The 12,835-nt window shown below is 39.0% G+C and overlaps 1 protein-coding gene across 7 annotated transcripts; it reads left to right on the plus strand.

Annotated features, from left to right (window-relative positions):
- Positions 1 to 51: 51 nt before the first annotated feature.
- On the plus strand, positions 52 to 12,609 carry dnajb2 (DnaJ heat shock protein family (Hsp40) member B2). Of its 7 annotated transcripts, XM_039817690.1 has the most exons (11): positions 941 to 1,213; positions 2,834 to 2,947; positions 3,443 to 3,552; positions 4,475 to 4,528; positions 4,751 to 4,867; positions 6,948 to 7,022; positions 7,730 to 7,862; positions 8,263 to 8,333; positions 8,632 to 8,928; positions 12,068 to 12,144; positions 12,311 to 12,609. In XM_039817690.1, the coding sequence occupies exons 2-10, from the start codon at positions 2,883 to 2,885 to the stop codon at positions 12,094 to 12,096; spliced, it is 951 nt and encodes a 316-aa protein (XP_039673624.1). In that variant the 5' UTR covers positions 941 to 1,213; positions 2,834 to 2,882; the 3' UTR covers positions 12,097 to 12,144; positions 12,311 to 12,609. The 7 variants fall into 7 exon arrangements, with proteins under 7 accessions (XP_039673623.1, XP_039673621.1, XP_039673619.1 ...); XM_039817689.1 differs by lacking the exons at positions 941 to 1,213; positions 12,068 to 12,144; positions 12,311 to 12,609 and adding an exon at positions 52 to 127 and having other exon boundaries at positions 2,851 to 2,947; positions 8,632 to 11,221; XM_039817687.1 differs by lacking the exons at positions 941 to 1,213; positions 12,068 to 12,144; positions 12,311 to 12,609 and adding an exon at positions 93 to 127 and having other exon boundaries at positions 8,632 to 11,221.
- The last annotated feature ends 226 nt before the right edge of the window (positions 12,610 to 12,835 follow it).

Raw genomic sequence — 12,835 nt, forward strand, 5'->3', positions numbered from 1 at the left:
CTTCCCACAGCCAACAGATGGCTGTAGCCTATATAAAGAGGTTTAGTCATTTAACATGACTGCCCAGTCTATGAGCTCATCATGTGATCCTGGTGAGTCACACATTGAACTAAAAGCCTACTTTTTGGTAAGTTACACTTCTCTGGTCTACTCAATATAAGTAGCCTACTGTGCTCTCACTCTCAGCAATGAGTTTATACATTCTCTCTATACAATATTCTTCTCCTCTATATGTTAACGCTTATCTGTGGTTATAGTCAGCAGTGGAATAAGTATTCAGCTCATAAGTGAAAGTAGGCTATTAGAACTATAGTGTACAAAATACCTCATTACAATTAACAGGTATTTAAAATCTTAAGAGCAGAACTATTATCAGTAAAATGTACTTAAAGTAGGACTACTCATTGCACCATAATCGTCCCTGTGAGAATAACATTATTATAGGCCTGCATATTAGTATATTATTGGATAATTATTACTTATAGAAGCATGTTTAGCTGGTAATAATTTTAACTACTTCTTGGATGCTCCAATGTATACCATTGTACACTGGCCTTATGTTTGTGTACAATTTTGTGGCTGTCAGATAAATGTAGTGTAGTAGAGTAAAAGGTAAAGGGAAACAAATACTCAAGCAAGGTACAAACTACTTTTTTTTTTTTTACTTTAGCACAGTAGGCTACATTTGGTTAGCCAACATTGTACCACTGCATTGGTAACATTGTAGGCATAGGATACAGAAAAAAGATAGTTTATTTAATGATGTTGTTGCCATGGAAATATTTAGAAACATCTGTGAAAAGCCTGTTGGGCTAACCTAAATGGTTGGCCATAGTAGGTTTTCGTGACTACCATCAGAAGTTGCTGGTGTTTTTAAACCACGTTAGCACAGAGCAACAGGCAGTGCTTGAGGCAGGCAGGGCGGGTCTGACGACGTTTCCAAACACGAGCATGTTCCAGAAGCTCTATTTTCCTCTCTCAGCTGATAGTGACGTAACGCGTGCAGCTTAGACCCGCACACAAGGCAAACAGGGTTAACTGACTGCTTGTTTTCCCGGTGGTGGGGACCGTAGAGTAGACCACTGAGGCACAGCGGTACACTGCGGACATATTGTGTTGTCGAAAATATTTGTGTCGGGGCGGTGGAGAGGAGGACTGAAGGAGGAGGCTGTCTGTGCGGCTGTCACGAAGAGAGGGGGAGCACATACCAGAGGTACCGCTATCATAACTAATTCATTGTCGATCCAAACCGGTGGACAGACGGCTAAACTGCTCACTAATTAGGCCGAAAGACTCAGACGGTATGTTCATATAGCTTTGAATAGTCGTGATAAGTTGTGGCTACCCACTGTCAATAGACCTTACAGTTTATTATAGACGCCCAACTTTACCATATTAGGAAATAGTATTTCTACCGAAATACTAAATAATATGTTAGGTGTACCCTTTATGTTAATGCTACGTAGTTACTTGAATATAGACAGCACCTGTGCCTGCAAGTGCATCTGCCCATGTATGTAAGTTTGTGTAGGCCTGTCATGGCAGCAGCAGTTGTCAGATGCCATGGCGCTAGAAATAACATAGTAATAATACTTGTGTGAGCGCATGGCTCAATCCGAGGGGGCATAGAAAGTTAATTTTAGTTATTTTACCTCAGTTTGGAAGTCCTCTTCAGCCTTAAAACTGTTGGAAGTCCACTAATGAGATTGGCATGGTGGTTTGCATGCTGACTCTGACTGTGGCTATAATGGAACTACTGACTGTACTGAGGTCTTATCATTTCAAGGACACACTTTCAATTAGTATTAGTGATTAAAAAAATAAACATTGTTATATTATTAGCATAGTTTGGGATTAACTTAAAATGGATCTAATAATGGAGTCTTGCATGTATCTCAGATAAGTCACTGGTCTTTTCATTGATGAAAATGAAAACAGTGCTAACCTAACCATAAATAAAATAAAAGTACTGCTATCATCCCCTACCTCCATAGTAATTCTTATGGTCATCAATGTGAGACTATAGACTACAGTATTGATTCTAGTCTTAATCAATATGGCAGTCAACTCTTCAATGCTTGTGTGATATTTGGTATCCCATTCCTTAAACTAGTGAAAGATTGCAGCTTTAAAGAGCAACTATTGTTGGCTGAACTTAATGTGACTTTAATAAAACCCTGTCGACTTCTTTGGCAAAATGTATTTTATATATATTTATTGGAGCTTTTCAGCAGGCAAACGATCAGTTGCCTGGGGTGAATTTAATTAACTGTGAATCGAAAATAATAAACATATATTATTGTCACATAGACACTTATTAACACCCACCATACAGGTGTTTCAATTAGGCCTACTCTGGCAGATTAGCGCTGCTGGAAATGACATGTCATTAAACAACATGTACGAATAGTAAAATGTGTCCTGACATTTGAGGTATCAAAACTAACAAGCTAGAGAGGGAGATGTCAATCAACCTTTGTCTGTAGATGCCCACAGTCCAGAGAAAAGTTCCCAATAAAGGGAATTGCACAATTCCATAATCTGTAGGCCTATTTGTCAACACTTTAGTGTATAGAATGATAAACAAACGTGTACATTACGCATTGCCTTCTTTAGCCATTCCTCAGATTGCTATTGTTGTATATGACCATTTTTCTGCAAATTAAATAAATAATGAGCACAGAGCTGTTTCTTTTCCTTTTTTGGATTTTAGGAAATACCATAGATACCAAGGTTTTATAAAGCTTCTATGATGAGTGATAGGAATTTGATAAATGCACAATGTGTGTGACCAATCAGAGTTCAGTATATTCTGTACTGAAAACATTTGTAGTTGTATTTTCCTTTCAGGGGCAGTGCAGTGAGGAGTGACAGGAGGCAACATGGTGGATTACTACAACGTTCTGGGAGTGTCCAAAACAGCCTCTCAGGATGACATCAAGAAAGCGTGGGTAGTCTCCCTCAAGTGTTGGGGCTCACTTTACACAATTCATAAACAATAAAGCAATATTTACCTTGAATATAACATATTGTTTATGAAAATATATTTGGAGTTTACCTTCTTACTTAACATCGCCTGGTTATATAAGCCTTGAAAAATTTGAGGCCGCATCAAAATAAGCAGGTTCTTAGTTGTATGTGTCTGGATTTTACGAATTCAGAAATTGGAATACAATGACAAAACACCAAAAATACAATAACTCAATATACATTGTAACTAAACCCATTAGTAGAGGTTTGAGAACCACTAGTATGACAAATACAGACTTAGCCGAAACATGGAATGGTCCCAGTAGTCTGGTGTCTTATTTCTTGAAGGCTCTCCATAGTGCATTGTTTGTTGTTGTAGAACAGACCATAGTACTAGTACATGTCTTTATCTAGATATATTTACTTGTATGTACAGTATGAGTTAATGTCTGTGCTTATGATGTGAGTTCAGGTACAGGAAACTGGCACTGAAATGGCATCCAGACAAAAATCCAGACAACAAGGATGAAGCAGAGACAAAGTTCAAAGAACTGGCTGAAGCCTATGAAGTCCTGTCTGACAGTAAGTCAGGGCAGTGTGTATCTTTATATACTGGTAAATGTATATGTGTGTGTGTGTTTGGGTGTGTTGTCAAGTGGCTGTTGGGGGTTGATCTGTATTGACGCTGTGAATCATAAATCTGAATCTCTGTGTGATTATGTCAGGCTCTTCAGAGAGGAACTTCATTTACAGAACCCATAAATCAGTTTCTAACGTATGAGTTATACTTTTAATTTAATGTGTGTGACTGTCGGGCAGAGGCGTCAAAAGTGTTCACATTCATTACTCAGGTAGAAGTATAGATACTACGGTTTGAAAAGACTTCTGTAGAAGTTGAAGTATCAACTCAAGCTTTTTACTCAAGTAAAAGTGTAAAAGTACTGGTTTCAAAACTACTTAAAGTATAAAAGTAAAAGCAATGTAAGGGAAAAAAATGCCATTAAGGACAAAAGCTTAGGCAGCACCACAGGGGCCTATAGTGCACTAGCCCTCCACAAAAAAACATTTTTCTAAAGACCATAACACCTGGCCAATAAATGCTATTGAAGGGCGGGTCTTGGCGTGGCCATAGTGGGATTCGTAATATCGCTATCCGGATGGTGCGATTTATCTGGATAGGTTTTTTTAGTATTTTGTTTTTTTGAATGAAAACAAGCCCAACTGATATAGGAGTAATGAGGCTATTTTTACATGTAAGGAGTAGAAAGTACACATAATTGCATGAAAATGTAAGGAGTAGAAGTAAAAAGTCTGCTGCAAAATAATTACTCCAGTAAAGTAGAAATACTCAAAATATCTACTTAAGTAAGGTAACAAAGTATTTGTACTTTGTTACTTGCCACCTCTGCTGTTGGGTGTTTGTTAAGAAAAAAGAGAGAGAATGGTTTTGGTGTCTGTGGGTTTTTATTCCATCGTTAAATTGTACTTTGTTCCTCTTCTACAGCGAGCAAGCGTGAAGCATATGACAGATATGGAAACGACAGAATGGGACACACAGGTAAATAAAACCCTGCTCCAATGAGATATAAAGATATTATTGCATCTATTACCATTCCTTCTTCCCTCCTCGCTCTCTTTTCTTTTGCCCCTCTCCTCATTCCCTTACTTAGATTTCCTGTATCTTCCATTTCATTCACTTTTCCCGGTTCGGTTCCCTAATATGTTTACCTCCATCTACTTTTTCTCTCTCTTGGTTGCTCCTCACAACTTAATTTTTCAGGGTCCTCCAGCTCAGACTTTTCATCAGATTTCCCAGGATTCACCTTTACATTCCGCAACCCAGATGATGTGTTCAGAGAGTTTTTTGGCGGCCAGGATCCCTTCGCTAACTTCTTTGGTAAGTCATACACAATACTTATGTGGGGTTATATTAGCATTTTAGGAATATATTGTTCTGTTCATATTAGGGGGATTTATGGGGGGGGGGGCATTTATTATTTATAGATCTTATTTTTGATGGATACCCTCTGGACACATGTTAATGACTTGTGGAACAATAATTACATATATACGCCAGGGCTCCAGACTAACTTTTTTCACTAGGAGCACAGTGGCCCCCAACTGAAAATTTTAGGGGCGCAACCAGAAAATTTAGGGGCCCACACTGTAAATTAACATGTTAACCAAATATTCACATTTCTACTAATTTCCACTGTATTACAAATAAACACTTTGATAACAGAAATTACAATGTGCTGTTTCCAATTTATTTTCACATTTTATTGTGCACTTTTGAAGATGCAACATAAAAGGTAAACTGACAGCACATCGCTGTCATGACAGTACAAATATTTAAAAAATATACCAGCTCTAGTCTCCAGTCTACAATTACAATGAATTCAACTTAAAAATTAAAAATGCATTTTTTAGGCTACTAAACTAAAATAAAAAATAAAACACCTCCCTCTCTCCTCCCAAACCCATCCCTACAACCTTGAGTTGAATAATTTTTCATTTCTTACTCACTGTAACTTGTATTCTTTATTCTTTTATTCTTGTATTTGTATATTATTCTTTTTTATTTTCATCATGACCATTTTTAACTGCTCTTTACTGTTTCATGTAAAGCACTTTGAATTGCCTTGTTGCTGAAAGGTGCTGTAGAAATCAAGCTGCCTTGCCTTCTAGCCTCAGACTGTCAGTCAGTCCCCAGGGCAGATAAACCACAGTTTGCCTGCTTGTCAGGAAGTGTACATCAACAGCACCACGACTGCTTTCGCCTCACCGTTAGTATCATATCGCAGCAAACGCTGTCTGCGTGAAGTTTTGAACAACTGTAACCTAGGGTTGGGATCGGGCCGAATTTTTCTGTCCGAGCCCGGGCCCGCTTCCGACAGAACCATGACCGAACCCGGCCCGGCCCGACACCGTTAAAATCTCATTTTTTTCTCATACTAATGACACATGTAGGCTATGTTTGTTTGTGTGGAAAGCCCGCTTAAGCAACTGTAAGGCACTCAGAAATGTCAACAGATGAGCGCATCAGCACAGTGTTGCCCAGTGTTGCACACGGGGCAACAACCGCACGTTAACACAGGCGCACACAAGAGGCCCAATCATATAATTGAAATAAAATTAACATATGCCTAGACAACTATGTGAAAATACTTCCACACAGTAGACTTTACTTCATTTTTGGTGGTTTTAAAATCTCCTGAGGCCAACTTCTTTTTAACATCTTCCATCGTTGCGCTCTGAGCCGCAATGCGCTGCGGCATGCAGTCTGCCTGATATGCACGTGTTTCGTTGTCAATTAAAGCTATAAACACATTTCTGCAATTCTGCACACAGGAAGACGGATGTTAGGTTAATATTTTAATTTATTTTAATCACAAAAACAACCTTTTTTTAAAAAAAAACCCCCTTAAAAATTATTATGCCGCCCGGGGGGGGGGCGGGTCCCCCCCGCCCCCCCCCCCCCCCTTTCTTTTTTTTTTTTTACCCTCGGCCGGGCCGGCCCGGGCCGGCCGGGTGGGTGGTTTTTCCCCCTCCTTTCCCTTCCCCCTCCTCTCACCCTTTTTTGCGGCTCTCGCCGGCCCTTCTTGCCAACCCCGAGTGGGGGGGGGTTGGTTTCGCCTCTTGTGTTGTGGGGGGGGGGGGGGGGGGGTGGGTGTGTTGGTGAACTCCGCTCTTTGTCATATACAGAAAGGACAGATAATCTTGCGCTTACGAGCTCTCAGGTACCGAAATTTCCATGTTTAATATGTAAAAAAAGGGGGCAAATTTACTGGTCGCACATGTGCGTCTGGATGTAAAATTTGGTCGCAAAATGCGACTATTTGGTCGCAGTCTGGAACCCTGTACGCTCTAATAACATAACTAACTTCTTAGTTAGTTGACATCATAAAACCTACTGTAATATTACTCCTTACCTAACAGTACAGTATTTCAGTAATGTCTCTCTTTCTCTCATCCAGATGACTTCTCATCCTTTGGAGGCTCATCCTCTCGCCTCGGCCCCAGTCGCTTCTTTTCTTTTCCTTCAGCAGGAGGTAAACAGTTACATGCTGACAGTTGCGTGGTGAATACAGCATCCTGTACTGTAGCTGTCGAATTAAACATCATGACATATCGTATTGTGACCATAATGTCAAAAGCACTGGCGTTGAACAACTGCATCATATTTTAATCTGGTCCAGTTTTGGAGTTTTGTCAATTTACACAACACATGCACAGCAGCGATAGCAGCTTAATGCTGATGGAGATATAGTTCACTGAAATATGAGCGAACTGTGTTTTATTTTTGTCAACATGTAAACCTTCCTTTTGTTCAAGAGATAGAGGGCTGCCAAACTTTATAATTCCCTGTAACATGGAAAAATACCGTCATCGGTTAAAATTGAAACCTCAAAACATAGTTACATTTTTCAAATCAATGCAAAATGTATATTAGACTACCTTTTAATTAGAGTAGCGTTACATATGCTCCAAAATACACTACCGGGTAACTCACTGGTTTAACTCATCTAACCACGGGTCATGGATTTTGTGGACAAAACACTTTTCTTATTATTTCTTCCTTATTTTCTCATATTGGGACACCTCACTGTGCATTTCAGCCCACACTTTCTGTGGCAATAACATAGGAGTGGTATTACCTTTGCACAGACTGAGATTGCGTAATAATAATAATACATCAAAATGAATCACTCTTCTCTTCTCTTCTGCTTTTCTTTCCTGATCATCTGTCGTTCTTCAGTTGATTTTACCTCCTTCTCCTCTTCCTTTGGTGGTCTGGATGGGATGGACAGCATGGGTGGAGGGATGGGCAACTTCAAATCAGTTTCTACCTCCACTCGCATCATAAATGGCAAACGCACCACCACCAAGAAGTACGTTATGCCATCTTTAGAAAAGTAACCCAACTTGGGAAATATATATATTTTTTTAATATTTCATGACTTTTTATCTCAACAGGGACAGATGGGCGTGGGTTGTTATGAGCAATGCACTAAGACATGAACATGACAATAATATATTTTTATATTATATATTTTAAAATGATCTGAAATCTGTCATAATTCTACAGCTTACGCTTATTCTACAGTTACAGCATAGTAACGTAGTTTCTGATTTGGAAAGTATTCTCACATTTCTAGTTGTTTATGCCTAGGGTGTGATGGCATTCTGCCATGCAAATGCAGACACACACACACACCCAGACTAAAAACAATGATGGAAATGGAGAGATTTTAAAGATACCATTAATTTGTGTATGTGTCTTGCTTACAGGATAAAGGAGAACGGGCAGGAAAGAACAGAGATTGAGGAGGATGGGGTGTTAAAGAGTGTCCTAATTAATGGTAAGACACACACACTGAATGGTGTGACAAATAAACGTAGTCTTATGTAATATTTTCTATCCCTTTACTTTCTACTAGTTTTGTCAACAAAAGTTCAACAGTTGCAGTGAAATTTAGTGCTTCCACAAAAGTAGCACTAAGTCAAACTTAATCCAACACATTAACCTGAACTGGTACCACGTGCAAGATATGGCACGGTGACATCCCTACAGAATGTATTTCTGCATGTGTGTGTGCATATGTTAGTCCATGTTTCTTGTGCACACATACACAAATGTGTTGTGTGTGTTGTTCCCAGGTGTGGAGGATGAAATGGCCCTCGCACTGGAGCTCAGTCGACGAGAGGGACAGCCCCGTCACTCACCTCAGAAGCCACAAATCCAAAACAGATCACCTGCCGAGTATGACAGATCCCGCCCCAGCCCTTACTCTGCAGCCACACACCGGTCATTTAGCTCCGCTCCCTTCTACAACTGCGGGGTTGTGGGCGGCAGCGAGGATGACGAAGAAGATGAAGACCTGCAGATGGCTTTGGCATGCAGCCTGTCAGAAATGGAAGCCCAGCAGAGAGCAGCTGCTACTGACTTCATATCAGGTGCTGGGGGTGGGGGCAGAGCCATGATTGACAAAACTGGTGGTCATAAAGGAGGCAGGGTTGTTAAGACTACACATTTGAATGTGGCTATTAGTAAAAAGGTTGTTGCAGGGGAGAGAGATGAAGAGGGGCAGTTTAAAATGGGCTCTGGGCCTGGAGCTCGGTGGGAAACGGAGAGAAATGGAACCAGGGAACCAGACTTCTCTCCTGAGTCATCCACAACTGCCAGCACTACGCCGCTAAGCCAAAGCACTGAAGAAGAGTTTGAACCTGCCATGAAAAATAGTGATGGCAGTGTGAAAAAGAAAAAGAAGTGTGGGTGTATTATGTGCTGATGCAGTGTGTGTGTGTGTGTGTGTGTGTGTGTGTGTGTGTGTGTGTGTGTGTGTGTGTGTGTGTGTGTGTGTGTGTGTGTGTGTGTGTGTGTGTGCACGTATGCGTGTATTTGGGATGCCTTATTTTTATACTTACCTCAGTGTTGCCTTCAGCCAGACTCTAATGTTATGTGATTGCCAGCCTCTTTCAGACAGTGCTTCAACTGATCACAAGGCTTTCATGCTGTCTTAACACCTCTAAAAGAGACAGTGAGTCAACCTTGGCAGGGTGTCAACCTAGAGACATAATTTGCCAATACAGCTACAAGATCAAATAAAATGTGAAGCAATACAGAGGATTGTTTCTGAATGTATGTAAATAAACCAAAAAGAATGGGATTAGGAGGGTTTTAGATGTGGCCAAGTTGGTAGTGATTTAAATCCCAGTAAGGGCAGAGTATTTGTGTCCGTGTGTTTGGGTCAGTTGAGAAGTTTCTCATTCTGGTTCTCTGGCAAAGGGAATGTATCAGAACTGTGTCACATGCCCAGTCTGAAACAATAGATACACATCTAATGCAGGCCACAGAACTTACATAAAAACACACTGACTTCCCAGTCAGAATTGTTCAAACCAGTAGCTCAGCTTCTACACTGTTGCAAAGTTGCAATAGTCAGGGGCGACACTTTTACATCACTTTATGAAGTTGTAAGTCAAAGCACAGTGTACAATGTGTACAGCATTATGACTGATTGTAAACCACAGTTACAAATAATCATTATATACATTTTTCATGTGTCCTCCTTTTGGTGCCTTTGCACATTTTTACTACTTTACTCTGTGTTTACCTTGATTACATTACCACTGCAAATGTGCCAAGTACAAAAAAAAACTAAAGCAAAGCAAATGTTAAAGCTATACATTAGTAATTGGGAATGATGTCAGGTATTCTGAGGAGTGAGAGTTGTCAAATTCAACTGCATTATTATAGTTGTGCGAATGTTTAAAAATATGAAGCTGAGCTTCATCACCAAATCAATACTAAGTTTGATTTCCCTGTGAACTGTCAGGCCAGGGGGGGTGCTGTAGCTGCCTTTCCCTTCTATCAACATCTGTTGATTAAGTGTAACCTGAAGCCAGACACTTAACCCCACCTTCTCCAGTTTAGCTGCTTAATGCGCAGAATTACACAGACGTTGAGTGCTGAAAAAAAATTGCATTCATCGTTAAAATAAGAATTTTTAATCTGCCAATAATGAAGAGCATAACTTGAGATTAGTTAAGAATAAATCTATATAGTCTGTGTTTTGGTTTCAAATTGTGATGTTATATTTTGGTCTTATTGAAACCACAACAATATACGCGTTATACACACACACACACACACACACACACACACAGTCATAGTTGAATACTAATATAACAGTTTTAAATGTGACTGTTGCTGTATCTGTGAAAAGGCTAAAAGCAACAGAAATTCCTGTTGGTGTCAAAACACAAAGGTGTTAAAAGTAATTACTAGTACCAATAATATGTTAAAATAATATTTTTACAAACCTGTCTCAATAAGTACCTTATTACAGACAGTGTTCCTTTCCCTGTCCCGCTTTCACACTGCTCGTAGAGCACAATACGTTTGTTTGGTTGTCATATATTTTTCACAAGTGCCTGATTTATTTAGCATTGCATGACTTTTACTTTGACTTTAAAGGATAACTATCATCACTGTCAACAAGTACAGCTGTGAGAACACATCATCAGTTTCAAAATTCAAATAATCGTTTTCTCTGAGTTGTTTAGGATTTCTCCTCTCCAACTACGTTATTGCGTGTGGAGAGGGAATGAGGAAGAGGCAGATGTTTGTCTTTTTAAAATATATATCCACCTGTTTTATTTGTATGACATTGAAATGCCATGTGTTTTTTGTTTTTTTTCAGATTGTTAAAAGGGAAATAACAAATAAAGATTGAGCCGAAGAGGATATTTGAGATATTTGATTTTTTTCAGATTATGCCAGTAATAGTTCTGCATTTTCAATTAATTATCACTGATTTCATGCTATACTAGTACTACCATTACTACAACCAGCAATGATACATGTAATGAACTGCAGTGCTTATCATTCTTTCTGAATGATTCTTTCTGGGTCTGGTCTTTCTGAATCTCTATAACAGATGTAGATCAGCTATTTTAAAAAGAAAGAAATTATTGCGTATATTTACTTCTTTTTTTTACGATAAATGCCAACAGAACTTGATCAGTATGCTAACATTGGATTTCATTCAGTATGTTGTCCAAACCAATGTGTCCCTATTTACTTACAGTGCCATCCTAACCCTTTACACTCCCTCAAAAGCTGTTTGTTGATCATTATAAGTCTGCCTGCCTTCTCATCTGTTCATCTATCTGCTCACCCATGAGCTAATCTTAAGTTTGTTTTAAGATTTTCATTGCAACTATTATCTTTGTAAGAAAAAAGACATTGCTAATTAATTAATTAACAAACAAAACAAAAACTGCCATGTACAGTAGATGTCCATGTAGAGCTATCCTCCACCAATCATCACCCATTTGAAAAAGTCACTGAATATAACTTAATCTCACACTTTGTGATCTTTGTTCCTCTGCTAACGGCATGCTGGTATCACCTCTTAATTCTTATCTTGCATTGTCATGTTATGAGCTCTTATTTGCTGTAAATATATCTCATCTCAGACATCAAAGTAATACATTATTTTATTTGTACAAACACACTGTATTGTACCACATTATTAGGACTTAAATTGGAATTTGTTATTTGTCTTACACTTCCTGCTTCCTGTTTCAGACTCAGACTTCGAGGCCTTCACAAGCTAACCTGATTGGCTCATGCTGTGCTATGCTGTGCCCTAGCCCTGCTCTGAGGTAAAGAACCAGTGTGAACCTAAAGCACCCTGGAAAATGCCCCATAAGCCCCATGTAGATGATGAAGTCCCATCTTGTTTTAGAAGTCATATTTTTATCAGGTGATGCCTACAGTATTTGCATAACTGATAAAGTGTAACATGTCCTTATATGTCTATTCTTACAGGTCAATTGCCCATGATGCACTTGTCTCTCTCTCTGCCCACCTTGGCTCCTACCTGCTGAATGACACTTAAAAAGATACAAATGTGTGTTTTTTATGTATGTGTGTACATAGCTCATTGTGTAAACTGGAAAGTTTGTATTTTGAAACCAAAGGAAAAAGTTCTAATCATCTCTGCATTGCACTAACTAACAGTGTTTCAGCTGAATTTTAAATTTGCCTGGATATCTGATGAATAAGACAAATAGGAAAATGTTTAAAAACATATACAACGGAGAAAATAAAGCATTTCCTGCTCAGTCCATGGTAGTTTATCTTTGTAAAAAAATAATTTAATTAATATCAAACAAATATATGAATTTAATAAATTAAAGATGTAATTTGAGGTTCAAAAAGATCTCCTTGACAGTGTAATACACCTGTTTTGGGCTGTTCCACCCTTGTGCTGCAGGGGGAACTGTATGTAAAACTCTGAAAGTGCAACTTTTGATGCACTATTTTGAATAATACATCAATTTCACATCAATG

Source organism: Perca fluviatilis, chromosome 12 (assembly GCF_010015445.1).
Source record: "Perca fluviatilis chromosome 12, GENO_Pfluv_1.0, whole genome shotgun sequence".
In the NCBI taxonomy this organism is placed as follows: Eukaryota; Metazoa; Chordata; class Actinopteri; order Perciformes; family Percidae; genus Perca; species Perca fluviatilis.